A 20163-nucleotide genomic window follows, 5' to 3' on the forward strand; every position below is an offset into this window, starting at 1 on the left:
TAGCCCGACGCCTCAGATAAGAAGTTGCTATGCTAAGCAAATTGCTTTAAGGAAAACGTAGGTGTGTGTGTGTGTGTGTGTGTGTGTGTGTGTGTGTGTGTGTGTGTACATGCGTGCGCGTGTGCGTGTGTGTTGGGTGTAGGGGATAGTGGGCGGCAATTTCAAAAGGAAGATAAAAACTCAAAGGACTTATTTTTTTTTCCTTCAGCTGAAATTGTACTGGGAAGCACACCGAACTGGAAACTAAGTCCTGGATATGCTAGAAACCTGCCTTGTGACATGCTCTGGGTAGCAGTTCCCTAATTTATAGTGTCAATATCTCTGAGGCCTCGGGGAGAAATGGGAGAAACCTAATGATCTTGAAGAGTAGAAGGGAACAGAGGGACCCCCAAACGAGAGAGGAAGTTAATCAAGCAAGAGGAAAGGTGCCCGAGGTAGAAGGGGAGTAGGCGGGGAGGAAGTTAGATGTGTTCTTGAATAGAAAACTGGGAAGATTTTAAAAGTGAAAATCAGTTTCTGGATCCCTCCCTTTTTTCATCTTTATGTTTTGTTTTGTTTTGTTTTGTTTTGTTTTGCTTGTTTGTTTGTTTTTAGGATTTACACAGACACGGTAATTTTTGTGGTAACTACGGAATGAAATGAAGAAAATGCCTATCAAGAGCTAGGAGGGAGCGGGAAGGAACGCCTGATTCTCTTCAGGTGGTTCCCAGGTCGCCCACAGGACATCCCCCACCACGGATAAGGTGGCCTGCAAAGGCCCAGCGCTCCTCGTGGGGACTCGGCCATGAAACCGCCAGAGGGAGCTGCATGCCGGGAGGGGCGGAGCTGCTTTAAATCTCAGCGCCGGGCGGCTCTGCATCTCAGAGAACTCTGCCACTTCTCGCTTCCAGACTCTGCTGCCAACTCGGACCAGAAGCCAGGAGCCTTGCTCGCAGCCGCACAGGGAGCAGGGGTCCTAGCAATAACTTGCTCGCCCATACCCCGCCACCTTCGGGAGCCCAGGTGCGCACCTTGCAAACTCCGCCTTCTGCACCTGCCACTGAGCCCGCGCGAGCCTTGGACAGAGCCATGGCCAACGCGGGGCTACAGCTATTGGGCTTCATCTTGGCCTCGCTGGGATGGATCGGCTCCATCGTCAGCACTGCCCTTCCCCAGTGGAAGATTTACTCCTATGCTGGGGACAACATCGTGACCGCCCAGGCCATCTACGAGGGACTGTGGATGTCTTGCGTTTCGCAAAGCACCGGGCAGATACAATGCAAAGTCTTCGACTCCTTGCTGAATCTGAACAGTGAGTGCACTCCCCGCTCCTCACTTCTCACAACCCTCTCTCCATCGCCACCCCCCCCCGCCCCCGCTTGGGCCTCGGAGCCCCTGTTCTCTGCAGTAGCTTCATTTATCCTGGAACTGTCCTGTGATTATACGGGTTTACCCTCTCCAAGTTGGTCAAGGCTTCTGAGCATGTGCTCTGTCGTGAGAAAGCAGAAAGAATCCGGGCCTCAGGTCAAAGCCCTAGATTTGCCTTTTGAGTCCCTGCTTGGCACCTGCCCTTCTGGGTGTGATTTAGCCTCAAATTCCAATCAGGGTGGGTGGAGAATGGGAGAAGGGATACCACAGTGGAATTTGAACTTTTGGGCCTCTTCTGCACATTCTAATAGGGTTTGGGCAAGAAAATGGTACACTTTGGGTAGGTTTTCAAGCCTTCAAAGTTAAGTAAATGATTCAGGAATATTAAACAAGGGACTTTCTGACTCTTGTCTCATGGCGTTTCCTAAGTACAGCTAAGGTTAAATCTTTGCGTCTTTTTGGCTTTTCCTCCTTGAAGAACCTCTTGAGATTCCCCCCAAAAGTTGGCTTTCCAGCCTAGGGTCTGCAGAAGAGGCAGCGTGTGCGGTGCAAGTTTAGAACAAGAAGGCTGGTGGCATGTTGGGAGGGGGTTACAGAGGAGAACAGTTCTGAATAACCTGGCCTGGATGAAAAGAGCGAGGGCACAGAAGGAGGCAGCCTCGTGGGTGTCACTTATAGAAGCAGAAACCAGCTGGGAAGAAGGCTGGGAGGAGGAGAAGGGGTCTTCCCATGTTTTCCCTTCCACAAAGCTATCTCCAGGTAATGGTGGATCAGTCCTCATGTGGGAACGGAGTATATAGACTTAAGTATTTCTCCAGGTACTGGGGAAACATGATAAAATGCGAAGTTCCCCTTCACATTTAGATAAACAATGCTGAGTGCTCTATCAGAGAGCCATTAAATTCCCACCTAGGTAAGTAATGCCATTCATGGCTGTTCTCTCCTCCTGGAGAAATCACACTGTTTGTGTCCTGTGAGTCTGTCCCGCCCTTTATTTCACAGGAAAACCTCCCTTAGCCTTTGCCTAAACAAAGCTATCTCACAGTCCTCTATGAACGCTAGAGTCAACAGTGCTGGCATTGTCCCCATCCTACTAGGGTTCTTAAACTACCCCAGCAAGTTCACTTCATTTTACAGTTATGAGAACTGCCACAAATCAGCTTGACACCCTGAGTACCTGTAGAATTTAGTTAGCCAGTGTGATTTTGTCTCCACATCTGGACTCCTGTATCAAAAGTAATTCCATAAATTTGGTAAGTGTGCATTGCTTATTACCCTCCTGGATACACTCTGGGTGTTAACAATTGGGGAATAAGGAACATACTGGCAGAAAGAGAAAATGCATTGAAGGAAATGGCGCTAGGCCCACACTTTCAGAACTGTGCTGTGGAGCTGGCAGGTGAGATGTGTTATGGGCAAGTCCAGAGAGCTTCCCTGCCAGCTCTGTTCTTCTAATCCAAATATTTCATTTTATCAGGTTGAATGTCCACAAATAGCTGGGTGCATAATGGTCCATGCAGCAAATGTTCAAGTCATCCCTATCCAGAACACTACACAAATTGACTTATTATAATTTATCCCTTGCTAATATGGTTATTATATTTCTTTAAAGTGTTTCAAAAGTAGTAAATATCCTTCCATCACAAGCATTTTCAGAAATTGATTTGTTTTGGCGGAGAACAGCTTCCATCTTCTGTTTTGGTTAAAGTCATAATTTATTCAAGATGGAGTCCAGGAGCTTCTATCCCCAAACCAATTCCCAGAAGTGTGAGCCTTGACTCACATCTTCTCTCCCAGCTGAGCAATGATTCACTCATTAGGTGCCTTTGGACCAGGCCCAGAAAACTTGTCTCTGTTTCTGCACCTGAGCTGTGGTGTTCACGCCCACCCAATGAAGGGATCTGGTTGGTGATTCACTGGCCGGTTTTGGTGTAGTTCCCTGACGCCTGTAGATGAAAAGGTTCATTCTGCGTGTGTGTGTGAGTAGTATGCTTTGTGAAGGGTACGTCTAATGGGATGCTTTGAGGTGAGAGGCATGGCTGTGGGTTTCCTAGAATTGTGCTCCAAGCTTTGCCAGCAGAGCCCACCTCACCTAAGTATCAAGATAGTGTGTCAGTGTTTTATAACAAGACATTCCAGGTGGCTTCTGTTGTATCTGGTATCAGTTGTGAAAACCACATGACCTTTACACACTATGTGCATGAAGCAGTATTATTATACCAGATAGAGAACCACTGTATACAGCTGAAAGAAGGCCGTATTGTATGTAGTTTTGGCCAAACTGTTTGTGGAAATGTAGCTGATAAATTTCCTGGAGAAAACAATGTTACACTGTGAATTATGGTCGATAACAGTCAAGACCGTTTCCATATGCCTACGTGTGATATTTATCTAGAGTGATGACCCTTACAGCTGAAATTTAGACATATAAAGGAGAGGGCCAGGTGCAGTTCTAGTGGTCTTTTCCTGATCCACTTTCCACATCTCCCTTGGTTTTGTTTGAATTCCCAACATTATGGGAAGCCAGTTGCCTGTTTAGCTAATTGCTTCTGTTTGCTTCACTTTAATAGCCAGGAGTGTCCGAAGACAGGGCTTTCCCAGGAGGCTGCATGTTGGGAGGTATCAAAGCAGAGAAGAAGTAAGCATTTTTGTAGGAATGCTGTTCTGAAGATCCAAGCACCAGACAAATGGGAGGTTATGCTAGACTCTCTTTAAGTCTCATCTAGCCCTGAACTTCTGTAATTTGTTTATAAGCTACCCCAGCCTGTTGAACTTGCTCTGCATGAATCCACATGTGTGGAGGTGTGCTTAATGAGTATTGGTTGTCATGAGGTTTCTCAGCACTCTCACCATGATGTCAGGCTCCATCAGAGGAGCAAAATCACTGACATGGATGTCTGTGTGTGCGGCACAGGTAGAAAGGACAGCAGCCACTGAGGCTTCTCCGGACTCTTTAGTGCTGCAAAAAAAAAAAAAAAAAAAGAAAAAAAAGAAAAAGAAAAAAAGAAAGAAAGAAAAAAAAGTGAACATGCAAAAAAATCTATGAGTTCGAAGAGTGAGACAAAAATGAAGCCAGAGTCATGGCTCAAAGTGAAAACAAGTTGAGTTCCTGCTCCAATTAGCACTATCCAGGGAGAGCTACTTGATCTCCCTAGACTAAGGTGGATTCAGCATTTGGAAAACAGGGCAGAGTAGGAGGAATAGAGGGATGGATCAAAGGCCCACTCATCTCTGAGCCTGGCTCTATTTTCACTTGTAGGAATGCAGGAAAGACCCTAGCCAGTGTCAGCTTTCTTTGATACTAACTTCAGTGACTAAAGGAGAAAAAGCAAGCAGCAGAGCACAGGTTTCCTAGATCGGAGTGATAATTAAGTGTCATGGAAAAAGTTATTCGAGGTGAGGAGTGAGTGGGAGAGGTTGGAGAGAGGAGGAAAGGACAGTGGAAAATGATGCAATTTCATTTTACTAAAAAAAATAGTGCCATGGAAACAGTAATACAGGACATGCATTTAATACTGAGGCATTTTAAAAAACTCAATGTTATGCTTTGAGAGAGAGAGAGAGAGAGAGAGAGAGAGAGAGAGAGAGAGGGAGGGAGAGAGAGAGACATGAGAGAGAGAGAGAGAGAGAGAGAGAGAGAGAGAGAGAGAGATGGATGGCAAAACTTCTCAGGATTCCCTGAGAGGTACCAAGCAAGCCCTCCTCCTCCCCAACCGCTTGGACCACAGATTGAACTTCTGTGCTGACGGCACACTTTGCCCACCAGCTCATGCACCTGTGGAACAGAAATGCAGCAGTGAAGGCTGTAATAATCAACCACTCCACAGCACTGTACTCTGGCAGTTGGCATAAGCTCATTTAGTTGTGAAAAAGAAAGGGGATTTTTGCTCTAGACACACAGCAGGCAGTTATTTTATTTATCCCGCGAGACGTATTAGGACTGTGTGGGGGCAGAAATACCATTAAAATCTGGCTTGCTCATGATATATGGAACATAGGGTAGGAATGGTAATAGGGTATAGCGCAGAGCCAAGTACTCATGGGGATTCTACTGCTTGGAGAACATGTCTTTAAAGTTTAGGGGGGAAAAAATCCCTGCCTGTCTATGCTTGTCTTTGCAAACTTTGATTAAAATAACTATAGCAGAAGGATAGTGTCTAACTCATTTCTTGTCTTCTAAGTAGAGATCTTTGTAAGTATTTTTTTAATTATACTTTCAGGTTGAGAGTGGTGAGAACTCCCTAGGGGGTCTTTATAAGCTGCAGATTTTCAATCTAGCTGAGTGTAATTAAAAGGCTGCCTTCCTGTTTACTGCCGGATAATGCCCAGAAACAATAGTGTTACTTTTCCAAAATTTGCTAGTCAGGTTTTCCACACACACCTTTAGTTAAAATGTTATAGAGCTAGCAACAAATTTAGAGGGCCAAGAAAGAATTGCAAGTGCTACTAGGTGTAGTGCAATAGTATATGGATTCGTTTCTGCTCCAAATATTATTTCGTAGCATTCATACCCCACTAGCAACTTCTATGTTCTGCCTTCCTCATTTTGGTGAGAGAGAAAGAAAGAAAAACACCATCACAAGAGTTCTTTAAATAGAGAACTTAAAAACTGTGTCAAGTTAAGGGGGAAAGTCCAGTTTTCCCCTCTGCATGAATTTCTAGCATTTTGTAACCTAACTTAAGCTTAGCTTTACATACCAAAACCCAGACCTTCAAAGGAGGTGTCTGTCAAATAAGTGTATGATCTTGAAGATTTAGTTAACATCAGTATGTGCTTTCTATATGACATAGCAGTTTTGAAGACCAAAGACATCCTTCTAGTCCAAGCTCACTGAGAACAGATTGAAGTATGAGCAGGACTTCAGATTGAAACCCTCCAACTGCAGCAGCTCACACTTAAGCCTCTCACTCAAATGGCTTCCATAAGGCCATCATTGGGAAAAAGAAATTCACCTAGTCCAGCTGAAAACTCCAATTTAAAATGGATCTTCACACAAAGCTGTCACAACCTTAAGATAATAGTTTCTTTGCCTCATTTGGAATCCATCATTACAGGTGCCCAATTAGTAAACTTTCAAGCTGTTACAATTTTCCACCATTGTCTTTAGTGTGTGAGAAAGCTTGAATTATTTTTATACATTCTGCACATATCGTTACGGTTAAGAGTTATCGATGTCTCCATTTGATGCCAGCCTAATATAAAACAGGATAATTCATAACTCTATGGCTTCCAGGTATAAACAGAAAATGTTGCTTTGCCAACCAACATTCTTATTTTGTACTACTTTATCAAGTTTTAAAATGAAAATAAGGCCCCTCATCTCTATAGTTGTGTGGCTGTGAAATATATTGTCCTTTGGCTCCATGTCTGTATGTTGGACACACTGTTCTATAAGAAAGAAAGAATTGTAGGGTTGTTAGCAAGCATGAGCTAGAATATCTGCCATTTCTTCTTAACTTTGCCAAACTAGTAAATAAAAATAAAAATAATAAAATAATGGCATGAAGCACAGATGCCTTCTTGGTAGTTTAAAGATGAAAAATTTGGGAATATTTGATGATTGTGAGCAGAGGTAGATGGCAGATCCAATGGCTATATCTGGGTGCTCCTTGGTCCTTGAGAGTGATACTCAGGAAGCTACTCCTGAAGGATGTCTTGTGCCCAGTGCTCAGATTTGTGGAGTTGGTGGCCTGTGATTTGACTTCATGAGTGGATTAGAATGACTATTATATGAACCAAGTCTGTGTGGGAGCTCTGTAACAGGCCCAATTTCCAGAGAGATCAAAGACCCCAAGGAAATCATCCACAGAGAGTTGATAAATAAATGAATTGTGACAAAATAAAGAGGCGGTGTCTGAGACAGAAGAGGCTGTATACCTCTGTGAAGGGCTACTATAACATTAGTGTTTTTTAATTATATTGTTCCTTCACTCAGGGTAAGAGTCAAGTCACCCCACCTTAGGATCCTCCAATGACTTCTCATTACATTTGGAATAGACTCTGAACTGCTGACTGTGGCCAATGACACTCTAATGTATATGGTGTATGTGTATGTGTGTATGTCTGCATATGTATGTATATATGATACACACACACACACACACACACACAGGTGACATACACGTGTGTGTGTGTGTGTGTGTGTGTGTGTGTGTGTGTGTGTGTGTGTGTGTGTGTGCCTTCTGCCAACCTTGATAAATGTCATTGCACTTTCCACCATCTCATTTATACATAGGATAACCAGTTGCCCCAGTTTACTCAGGATCCAAGGGCATCTTAGGATGCTGGACTTTTCATTTAAAATATTGAGTAGCCTGGGCGAGCCAGCAGGGGAGGTCACACTCTCCTCCAGTCAGATACATGGATTCCTTTATTGACTACAGAATCTTCCCCAAATGCTTTCCTTCTGAGCTGAACATTGGAATCAAATCTGAAATCTGTGTTTTATAAGAACATAATTATCTAGTCTTTCATTTTCCTAGTAAGGAAGCAGCTCCCCTTGAAACTATTGCTGATAAATGAGAAGGAAGTAAATACCTTAGCTGAGAGTCCTTGGGACTTTCCTCTTTATTTCACAGCAGGGGTTGTGATTCCAAGGAAAGTTTTCTACTGGTCATGTGAACAGCTTTAGTTCCTAGTAAAGCCAGAGGTGTGGAACATAGCTTTGATCCGGTTGTTCCTTTGTTACTCTGGAACCCTGTGATAAATGCCAGAGAGGTGTGCATATGTGCTTACTGTCCACTTACGAGAAGATGAATATGACGGAAGAAGCAGAGATTGTACTGTTTTGCATTTTGATGACAGTAAAAATTGCTGCTAAATATCACTGAAATACTGTGAAAATACATTTGATATGATTTAGAGAGGAATTAATGTAATTCTGCCGTTGATTGTGATAACAAGAATAGAAATGGGTGTAAGGGAAAATGACATGGTGTTCCGGAGTTGTTTGTGTGGAATTGAGATTGGTAACCTAACTGCTCAGTCTTGAGCATGTGAAGACTAATCCTGTGTACACATTAAATATTAATGCTGTCATTATCAGTGTCACCTCTGAACACTAACAAGGAGCAAACTGTTCTAACTCACTCATTCCTTCATATTTCATAAAATACTGACATGGTCCTAAAGAATATTAGGTAGTTTTTCCAAGATCCTAGTTTGTTGAGATGTAAATATCTCCATATACAACCTACCATTTTAGGTACTAAGACTGTAAGTAAGATGATGATGTTCAGTTGAAAGAAGAAATGAATCTGTAATTTAAAGGTCTCCTAATTAGTGTACTCACACCCCCCTCCAACACACACACACACTATATTGTTATACCATAATGTTGGCTTTCAGCTTTTATTTCTTAGGAGAAACACTGGCTCAGTCTCTCAAACCTGATCCTGTCTCTAGTGATAACACAATACAACAAAGATAGGAACAGGGACTTTAGAAAATTGGCAGAAACCTGAGAAATACAAGTTGGGGTTATTATCTCTGACATTATAACATGAAGATTTTGTACTTGTAAAAACTGGTGGTTTTTACAACAATGACACTGGTGGTGTCATTTTCTATGAATCTACTGCTATGCTCCAAAATATTGCTTATCTAGCCACAATCATCTCTGAAAATATCATTTATCATTCATATTTACTTTTTTAATGAAGATTAAAGATTGTAGTCTACAAGTAGTGACTAATACTAAGCATGTATTTTGAGCCATTTAATTACAAATGGTGACCATTAAGAATAATATGTATGACTGTTAGTTCAGAATCTAAATACCCAGGTAGTAATGATTACATATTCAATTCAGTGAGACCTATTCAGCTGGTTCATTAATTATTTTTCAGGTGATTTTGAGTTTAATAACTGAAGTCCTAGCCATCTCCCTGACTCTCTGCTCATCTCCCTAACAACAGTTGGTGGCTACAGCCTACAGTTCTTTGTCCTTCAGACTCCTTGTTCACCTTTCTCCTTCCTGAAGAAGACTGAGCTAGTTCATTTGCCACCACTCTTCTCCTACTGTCCAGGCAAGATTTTTACATGTCCTGAATGTTTCCTCTCAGGTACTTTGCAGGCCACCCGTGCCTTGATGGTGATCGGCATTCTTCTAGGGCTGATCGCAATCTTTGTGTCCACCATTGGCATGAAGTGCATGAAGTGCTTGGAAGACGATGAGGTGCAGAAGATGTGGATGGCTGTCATTGGGGGTGTGATATTTATCACTTCCGGTAAGAGATGCCCTCCGATTCTTTCTTACCGACTTTTCTCAAGTGTGGTTTGAAGTCTAGTTTTCTAGTGTTCAGTTTCTTGAGTTTATGCTAGATTCATTGTACTTGGATGGTTTTTAAGCATCTTATTATTTGTAAGATATTTCCAGGGCCTTACAGTCAGTTGGCTTTCATGTTCTCAGTAAAAATCAAATAAAAAGTTGACGTGTGGGCACTTTTGTCAGGTACAACCACAAAGGACTCGGATGCCCACTTGTTTCTTAGGCCCAGTCGCTTTAGGTTCAGAAAGTTGTTTGATACTTAGCAAGAGTCTGGACCAATTTTATGTGATTCAGAATACGCTATTTGGCAGTAGTGGTACATGGCTGTGATCCCAACTTGAGAGAGATGAGTGCAGGGAAATGTGGAGTTCAAGGCCAGCCTCAGCCACATAAATCCACACACACACACACAAACACATACCCCACTTTATAAAGAAACTTAGAAAATGTTAATTGTTTTGATATATCTAGGTACAGAACATAAGGCACGCTGATAAAATATGAATGAGAATGATGCTGGATTGGGAAAGACGAGATTGGAGGTAGTAGAGAAAGGCAAAGGTAACATTGTAGATGGGCAGAGCTAATTCTACAATAAATATGATGTACCAATGGATCAGAGAGAAGATAGGTTCACTGGAGTGTAGCAGGTGGAATATTGACAAGGTAGAGTGTATGGTTAGCTGAGCTAAGGAAGACAACTGCAGAAAAGGATTTGAAAACTATTGACAAAATAGGTTATGTGTTCCACAGAAAACAAATAACATTTTCTGCTATATTCAAATGTTGACTGACATGTTAGGATATATGTTTGAGAAACAAAGAAATCTAGATGATGGACACCATTTCAGAACTTTCTGAGGATATTTTAAATATGGTAAATATTATATTATAGATATGCTATTGATTATTTTCATATGTATGCACTATATAATACATAGATTGAGCAATAGGCTATTGTATAGATCTCACATGTTGTATGTATGTAATAATTGATTACATTGATTATATTACTACTAAAAATGAGAATAAGATTTTATCTCTTTATTTCTCCTATTGGCAGAAGACTAGGGGCGGGGTTAACATCCAGCATAGTTTGTGGACTTAGCCAGTAATAGGGGCAGAGTATGACTTTGGTAAAGATGTGGTTAAAGTGACCAGATACTTAGTTTGTTCAAACACCAATTAGCTCCTACCTGAAAGGAATACATTTTTATTCCTAATTTTTAACTTTACATCAAAGACTGTATTGTATTGTACCACACCCATCCCCATGATTCCCATAAACACCACAGATGTACATGATTCTCAGTGCAATCCAGGATATCCTCAGGAGTCCAGGTGGCCAACTGAAGAGTATGTACATGATTTGCACAAACTGCTAGAGTGATCTTACATACCATCAAATACTATAAAAAAAGCTACTTGTTTTCTTTTTAAACTAATTTTAGATTTGACAGTTGTATGTGCATTTATTATATGAATCCTGGTATTTTGAAATGTAGATGTATTCTACAATGGATAAATTAAGCTGTATGTATGTTTTGTCTCAAATATTATTTCTGTTGGAATAACACTTTTCAACTATTAATATAGCATTTCTCTTCCTCCTCCTCCTCCTCCTCCTCCTCCTCCCCCTCTTCCTCCTGCTCCTTCTCCTCCTCCCCCTTCTCTTTTTCCTTCTCCTCAAACTTATTCTTATTTTATACTTGAAAGTTTGTTTCGTTTGACAAATATCTCTTTAGATAAAAATAAATTGTATAATTTAGACATCATTTAAACACTGGAATGAGTGACATTGCCCAACTCATTTCCTTCCATTATTGATTACAAAATATCATGAACAATTGAGTTCGGTTATATAAATCAATCCAGTGTGTCACCTGACCAGATGATTGCAATATTAGATATTGCCTTAAACCTGGGACAGGAAGAATCTGGGTGCTCTGGCTCATTCTGTGAGAGACTCTACTTCCTGTGATAGTTGGTTCTGGTTTTGCTGCTGGACCCAAGCCAAAAAATCAATTTTAAATTTGTCGAGAAAAATGCAGGAGGATTTTCATCTTACCTTTTGTAAGCAGTTCTCTGCTAATATTAACAAACATTTTTTTTTGTTTGTTTTTCCCCAAAAGTAGTTTCATACACTAAACTATAGTACTGCAGAACCTTTGACAGAGGTTTTGAAAAAGATGGACCAGTTGCATTGTTCCTGAAGAATAGTATTTGTGCCAGTGGCCTGGGAGTATAAATAAAAAGAGATGTCACAAATAACATAATCTAGGCCCAGCTTCAATCTAATTTCTTTGTAATTCTTTGCAGAACAGTTGGAATAAATCATATCTAAGTCAAATTGATTTCCATAATAATAAAATAAAATGTCAGCACCCTTGATGAGATTTCAATTCTTATAGAATACGATTGGATTTAATAGTCCGTGGGGTTTTTTTTGTTTTTTATGCTCAGTGTCCCATCGTGATTAATGACTTTGCTTTGAATTTCTGTAGGTCTGTCGATTTTAGTGGCCACAGCATGGTATGGAAATAGAATTGTTCAAGAATTCTATGACCCCATGACCCCAGTCAATGCCAGGTAATGTTAGTCATGCATAAAATAGCCCATTCTCTGAAAAACAACCCTTTTTGTCTTCAGCAGACTCCTGCCAATGCCTTAGTTTCTCAGATTTGCTTTCAAGAATTGTATGGAAATTGATGTCAAACTTGCAAACAATTTAAATGACCTGTGACTCATGTTAAAATGAATTGGATAATTGCTTTAACAGCCAGTACTGCTGACAAAATGCACTTCAAAGAACAAATATTCTAAGCTGGATTATAGCCAAAAATATATCACATCTTTTTTCTTCACCACATATGAACAAATACACTAGTGTATTGGACATGTTCTTCTTGAAATGTATTATGATGGTTCTAGTACCTATGATCACTTATAATTAATATACAGGTTCATGATTTATTGGAAAAAAATAGAAGCACCATAGTGGTTAACAAATAGTGCTTCATTCCCAATAGTTTGCACTTGAAGACATGATGTATTTTTCTAGTACATTCAGATGCCACTTTAAAATTTTGTGTTCCATTACTACTATAAAATTGACTTTACAAGGGTCACCTTTCTTTAATAGTTCAAGTTTTGCAAGTTCAGGACCTGAGTCTTGGCTCTCAGGTAACAATGCTCTTTGATCAGGGACAAGACTTATTGTCTCACTGTCTTCCCATCTATAAAGCTTAATAACTACATTCAAAGCCAGAATGTTAAGATGTAATTACTGTTTGTGTGTGTGCTAGGGTGAGCGAATGAAAAATCCCAGTGTTTGCAGAGATAAATGTGTGTCTTTTTACAGTCACCCAGGGACAGAAGAACATAGGCTAAAGCAGTTGTTGGAGCCTAGCCCATCCTGTAAGATTTATGATGTAGGGACAGAAACTGCTGAAACTCAGTGGGCCACATTTTCAGCAGAGTAATAATGCTAGAGGAGTACACGAGAAAGCATTTTATAAATTGCCAGGCTCTGGGTACTTGTTATCATATGATAGCACATTATCCTGAGCACCTCCAGGGAAGCAAGTGAGACAGTCTGCTTCCAGGGAGGAAACCATGGGGGAGAGGTAAAGCTGCCGGCCCAGAGTTGCAGTAGTTGAGCTTGCATCAGAACTGTGACTTCTATAGCCAGCCCTTTTCTCTGTGTGATGTGCATAGTCCGCCACAGGTTTCTCACCCCGAGAATGTGGGTTAATATGTCCATCTGGCCTTGTTTAACCTGGAATCAGCCATGAGATATTCAGATACTTTTCTTTCACAATATACAATTTAACTAGGCTATCAGATCACTAATAAGTTTTATTACAGAAATGATTACTATTTGAGGGTAGTAGACTTCACAAGCAATAATCTAGGACTGTGGCCCAGTCCTCGCTTCTCAAGTGTCTAAACCTCCTTTCCAAAGCCTCTTTTGCTTTGAAAGGTCTTTGGAAATCCTTGTGTAATTAAACTGGTGTATTGCATGTTGTATTGCTGATGTGTTGCTTCAAATTATTGATAATTACAGCGTAAACATTATTCCATGGATGTGCTCACAAGCAGCAGCTCCTGAGGGATCACGGGGGTTATTTGATTTTCTTCTTTTGCCAATGATCCTCATAGCAGCACATTGCTGTCTTTTCTTTCAGGTATGAATTTGGCCAGGCCCTCTTCACTGGCTGGGCTGCTGCCTCCCTTTGCCTCCTGGGAGGTGCCCTACTTTCTTGCTCCTGTCCCCGGAAAACAACCTCTTACCCAACACCACGGCCTTATCCCAAGCCAACACCTTCTAGTGGGAAAGACTACGTGTGACAGAGGTGAAGAGAAGAGAACCTGCTGAAGCAAATACAAAATGGACATTGAAACTAGTATTGACATTGAGGCCTTAAACTGTTGACTATGGTTATCTGAACTGTGGTATAACAAAAGGAAGCATATTTTTATACATCCCTGTGGCTATGAGGGGCCTGGCTGTGCCTTAACATCTTTCCTGAGTACAGGAAGGAAGCCTTTGCATTTGAACTACTGCTTCCCACTGAGTAATCCCACTCAAACGGGGGAAGGGTGCTCCTTAAGTGTGTATAAATATGTATATATACATATTTTCTATTAAAACATAGACAGTTGAAAACCTCTTCTTATTCTCCTTATGATTGGTTCCAGCATGCTTAAAATGACTCTAAAAATATAGACAATCCCATAGTGTCTAAACAAGCCTACTGATATATTTTTCTTTTTCTCTATTAACATATGTGATCAGTCAAATATCACGTCTTTAATCAGCATTTAGTGTCCTTGCCATAAGACCAAACTTCCTTATCGACTCTAACTTTGTCCCTTTTCCCACGTGTATTCTTCACAGCAAAATATTTAAATTTTGTTTGACTCTAACAGCAATTGCTTTTTCAGCCTGTTACTTTGAGGTTTGTTTCTAACTCCTGAATATAATAACAAATGTCACAGCCCACACTTGAAGTTTAAAGCAAGCACAAATCACTTAGCACTTCCATTTCTGAGCTGTGAGAGCAAATCTTCTGGACAGGTGATGTTTCTGCTGACCTTCCCCGACAGTCCCTGCACTTTGGTCTGTAGCCTTCTTGTTTGCTTTGAAAATATTTGTTTCGCTGAGTGGCGGTACTGCTAACCCTGTTGTTGGAACAGTTTTATCGATTGCATTTTTCAGGGTACTTATTCACCATTCCATATCCTGCAAACTACATTTTTTTTTCTTCCTTCCTCAGCTATCTTGTTTTCTCACGTATAATTATCGTATGGTTTAGCTCTTCCCAGAGAGGTGTGGTCTGTTTATCTGCATAAAGTGCTAGACTTGCAGGAGTGATAATACAGTGAGAAATAATCTCTCTGTAGCTGTGAGCAATTTACAGTCTTTATACCTCTCTTCCCATCTGTCAAATTGGGATAATTACACTTAACCAGCTGGTAGAGGTAATGCGAGTATTAATTAGTTGATATGACTCTCATTCTTTGAACATGAAATATGCCTAAGTAGTGTTTTTCCTTGCTCAATTAGCAGTTTTGAAGTCATTGAATAAAATCTACACACACGCCTTCACACTGCTCTGTATCTTTCTTTTTTCATGAGCCTATTTCCTCCCCTTCAGCTGTGCCTGGCCTCTGCTTGGTGCTTTCATTTTGACAAATGCGCTTACTATTCTAATCTGGAGGAAAGGCCCTTCAGCCGAGAAGATGATGCAATGGAAAGGGTGTTGACATTGACATTTTGAGACCTCGATTTGAATCTCGGTGCTATCACTTAATGACTGACTCACTTGGCTGCCCTAAATGTATTGCTACATCTATACAACGAGTTCATTAACTCCTGCCATGCCTATGTCACAGGATTTGAGAGGGGACACATGCAAACATGGTTTTATGATGGGAAACGTGTTGCTGTAGAGTCATTAAGGAATTTAAGTGAATAGGTTTTGTGTTTAGTTTTCAAACAACTGGAAAGAGAAAAGTATTACTTGGGTTTCTTTCCTTAACAAGTCTCTCAAACAATGAGCTACTAAAGCTCACTAAATTAAACTGATCTTGAGTCTTCAAAGTTTTTTATTGTTTGAGGCAGTGTCTTGCTCTGTGGCCCCAGCTAGCCAAGAACTCCTATGTCATCCAAAGATCCTTGTGCATCAGCTTTCCAGCTGTTGAGATGACATGCATGAGCCCTATCCCCCATCACATCTTAGTTTCTGTAGTCTTCGACTAAGCAAATATAATGGAGGAAACTGGCAGTGTGGGCACTAAAGGGCATGAAGTGCTCTTCATGAAGTGGTACTTTCAGAGCTGGATGGAAGCTAGTAGTTCCAGGAGACATTAAGAATCCTTCATGGTAAAACCACATGGAGGAGGTTATATAAAGAATGGAGTCATGTGGGCTTCAACTATGTAAGTTTTCCTGTATTTCCATGTGTAAAAGTAATCATACAAAGATCTTTTGCCACAATTATGATTCCTAATGATGGGTAATGTAAATGCATACAAATAACACTTGCCAAACTACGTAGAGTTCTATGTTCCAAGAATAATCCCATAGAAGTTTGATGTCAGAACTTACCCAGTATTGATATTTTTATATCCTACTACCAAACCTGGAAACAGACTGATTGATGATATTTGGGAGCTGTGGTGGGAACTTGTATAAAGCATTACTCTTTTTCAATAAATTGTTGTTTTTTTAATGAAAACTAAAAACTTCATGGCTTGTTTTCTAATAATGTATTTCAACACTGTTACTGTTTGCAAGAAGCAGATGAGTAAGAAAGGACACTGCTTAGGATCGATATGTACCTGGTAAAAAGTAATGGTCCTAGGGAAAGTGGGGTTCCATCTTTGGGGTCATAGTCTCATTAGTAAAATAATTTAGAAACAGACTTAAAAGGAAGCCCAAGGGCATTTTGTTTGTTTGTTTGTTTGTTTGTTTGTTTGTTTGTTTGAGAGAAAAATAATTAACCAGACAAGCTACAAGTTGTGACAGTTGCCAGGAAGAAGGCGAATAGAAAGTGCGACAGCCAGGCCTTTAAGGAGGCAGACAGGGTCAATGGACAATGGAAGTCAGCAAGCAGCCACATGGCAGATAAGCAGCCTCATTGCAGAAGAGGATGGGGGCTTCTGACAAAACCCAGAGTGTCCTAGAATGACTCAGAAAAGTCGTCAGACCACTTCAGTGCTATGTGATGTGGTTCTGCAAACTACTACATAGGGGAAGAGTTTTGAGAGAGCTAAGTACATGAGCTCATTGAAGGGATAATTATTCCTCCCATCTCCATTGCATGCCTTTAAGTGAGTCATCTTTCCTGAGGGGTGGTCTCTTGGTGAGGTGACTGCTAGGCCCAGCTAGACTAACTCTTAATGGAGGAGACAATGGGATGCAATATTCTAATCTTTGGAAAAGATCAGAATGGCATGTCTCCACCCAGGGCCAAAGAGAGATTCCAGTCTTTTGACCAGAAAGAAATAACTTTTCTTTAGTGGGCCTCAACAAAGCCTCAATGGCCTCCAAGACTACTATGACTTCTCCCAATCAAGAATCCAGACCCTAAAAACTTTTAGGCTATGGGTGGGTTAAAATTCACTTCCAAAGCTGTTCACCAGAAGGAACTAGTGTCTAGACTGTAGTTTCAGTCACACCCTCACATGTAGCCTCCAGGAAGAGGAGCTCATTTAGGAAAAGAGAGATAACAAGAACCCAGGTTAAAAATCACAGCTACTTTGTGACATCTCTGGCCTCCACCCAGACAGACCAGAGATCATTTCCAGCTCCTGACCAAAGACAAGAATGGAACTGCTGTTTGCTATCCTCAACAAGCCAGTCTGCTTCTCTCTCCCATCCTCATCAATATTCACCTGACCTATCTTTCAAGTACTTGTGTTATTCCACTCGGGAAGGTATATAATCTCTTCTAAATGGGGATCTTCTCTAAGATGAAGAGCATAGATACCAGGAGATGGTACCCAACTCCTTTGTTCACTCCACAAAATGATATGCAACAATGGATGAAGAATAAATGACATGGTCTAAAAATCTCTTTTTTTGTGTGTGGCACTTATCATGAAAACTACCTCCTAGGAATACAAGTGATGATGAAATCATTCCCTTGTTATCTTAAAGTATCAGTGACTGAGAGCACCTCCATGGCCTCTCCCCTGCTCATTTTCACATGAATGAGACCACAAGTGTGAGTAGAGGTTTCAATTCTACTGGGCAGTCTAGGGGAGTCCTTGATGGGGAAGGGATGAAAACCTTTGCCTGGCAGTTCGAATTCCCCTTCAATTGAACAGATGCAGCATCAGCAATGTCCTGCTTGCACAAAATTTAAGTTCCAAAAGGTGTGGTCCTAGGCAATGAAGTTTGAAGAAATAAAATATGAAGAACTCACTGAGCTTTGGTGGTACACGCCTTTAATCCCTGTACTCAGGAGGTAAAGACAGGGAAATCTCTGTGAGTTCAAGGCCAGCCTGGTTTACAGAGTGAGTGCCAGGGCAGGCTCCAAAGCTACACAGAGAAACCCTGTCTGGAAAAAAAAAAAAAAAAAAAAAAAAAAAAAAAAAGACAAAGAAGAACAACAACAACAACTTGGGAAAACCAGGTTGAAATCCTCCGAAGTAGACACTTTCCACCATGGGCTCATCAATGTCTGGGGACCTGTGGCTTGCCCAACTAATTCTTTCCCTCCCTTAATTTAGCAAACTTCGTACTCCCACATCCAGCAGGAAATTCCCACATTGTTTGGCCTGGTGTTAGTATCGTATTAAGACTTCATTATGGATTTCCCCCTTTCCTATTTGCATGTGAAATATTTCTGCTTCCCCATCCTTCTCAACCCCATTTAAACCTGACCATTCTAAAATTTAATCATTTAGCTGGTAAGAAACTGAAAGAAGGCATTCTGGGGCTCTTGGGTTATATGGGAATGACGGGTTGAGGTCAAACGTCCACAAATATCATGGTATTCTATAAATAGGACTTCCATTGACAGCTTTCCAAGATAGCCAATATTGGCAATTGGAAACTAGATATAGATACATTAAATTGATATTACTGAAAACCAATTCCATTAAATAGAGGCAGCCCAAAGTATGTGTTAAATAAATTAGACATAATCTTGAGGCCAAATAGTGTGAAAGATGCCTAGTGACACATAAACTTCACACATAACCCTGACTCTACTTAGGACAGCTGTGTGCATATGGAAGTCAGTCACTCGTTGCCCTGCAGGCTCCCACAGTGGCTCTTCTCAGTAAAAGCAAGTTAGAGTAATCTGAGAGCTTTATTCTAGCAGTGTACCTCTAGAATAGTTCTAATTCTAGGGGTATATCTCAGATCAGCAGTCCAGAAGCTCTGAGGAAAGAGTCCTATTTCAGCTGGCCTGACAATTCCTAGTAACAGCTGCCATGGCAAAGCACAGTATGTTAGACCTATCTAGCCCAGTATTTTGAGTAAAAACAAAGTAGGGACTTGGTAGTTTTCATTGTTACCTTCCCTTCATTCTCTAAGGTCACCTTTTAATTTTCTGATGCCGGGCTTTACTTGTGTTTGATGGAGGAGATTAAAGGATTAGAGGCCCACAGGAACATTTGCTGCATTTCTTTGTACACAGACTCCTTTCTTGACATTTTCTTATTTTTAATTTATACCCACAGTCACTCATACAAAGCCAATACTGTATTGGAGATCAGCTTTCTCTTTAACAACAATTCATACTCAAGAATAAATGACTACATAAAAAGGGGAACCTGAGTTATTTATATTTTATGAATTTTTTCCCCATGAAAGCCCTTAAACCTTAACCTTGTTTCATTTTTTTAAGTAAATAGCATTTCTATTGTTTTGATGTTTTGTTTTGTTTCTTTAATTTGGGGGGGGGTGGGCGGGGGGAGGGTTGAGACAGCGTTTCTCTGTGTAGCCCTAGCTGTTTTGGCATTTCTCTTGCCTCACGTGGGCTTTAACTCAGGAGTTATGGTACCAGAAGCTCACAGAAACCCACTTCCAGTGAGTTGATGGGCTCAAGGTTTTTGCCTCTGAATTAAAAGAATAGACTGACCATTGAGGGTAAGTTTCAGAAAGAACACATTTATTGTGGGAGCTGAAGAGGGGGCACATGGGTAGAGCTCCCGTGTACAGGAGTAATTCCCTGGAAATGGGGTGCTGCTAAGCTGTAATCTGGGGGGGCACAAACTAGGGCAGGTATGGGGAAGAGATCTTTTTGGTTGGACTGCCCCTGAGGCTTCCAGTAAGGTCACCACATCCTCTCATGCAGCCTCCAGGCCAGCCTGCTCATTTAGAAGAAGAGATAACAAGGAGCCTTGAACCTGAAACTTCTGGCATCCCTGCTGCAGCAGGAACCCTGCCCCACCTGACCAGTTCTTATCTCATAGTCACATCACAAAGAAGCTTATTTTTCCTTTTTTATGGTATTAGTCAATAATTTTTTTTCCTCACATTCACAGAACTCCACCTGCCTCTGCCCCATAAGTGCTTGAATTAAAG

General features: G+C 41.0%; 1 protein-coding gene across 1 annotated transcript; it reads left to right on the forward strand.

Annotated features, from left to right (window-relative positions):
- Window positions 1-1068: 1068 nt before the first annotated feature.
- Cldn1 (claudin 1) lies at window positions 1069-13967 on the forward strand. Its single transcript, XM_027412950.2, has 4 exons — window positions 1069-1291; window positions 9412-9576; window positions 12122-12206; window positions 13805-13967. The coding sequence occupies exons 1-4, from the start codon at window positions 1069-1071 to the stop codon at window positions 13965-13967; spliced, it is 636 nt and encodes a 211-aa protein (XP_027268751.1).
- The last annotated feature ends 6196 nt before the right edge of the window (window positions 13968-20163 follow it).

Source organism: Cricetulus griseus, chromosome 4 (assembly GCF_003668045.3).
Source record: "Cricetulus griseus strain 17A/GY chromosome 4, alternate assembly CriGri-PICRH-1.0, whole genome shotgun sequence".
Taxonomy (NCBI): Eukaryota; Metazoa; Chordata; class Mammalia; order Rodentia; family Cricetidae; genus Cricetulus; species Cricetulus griseus.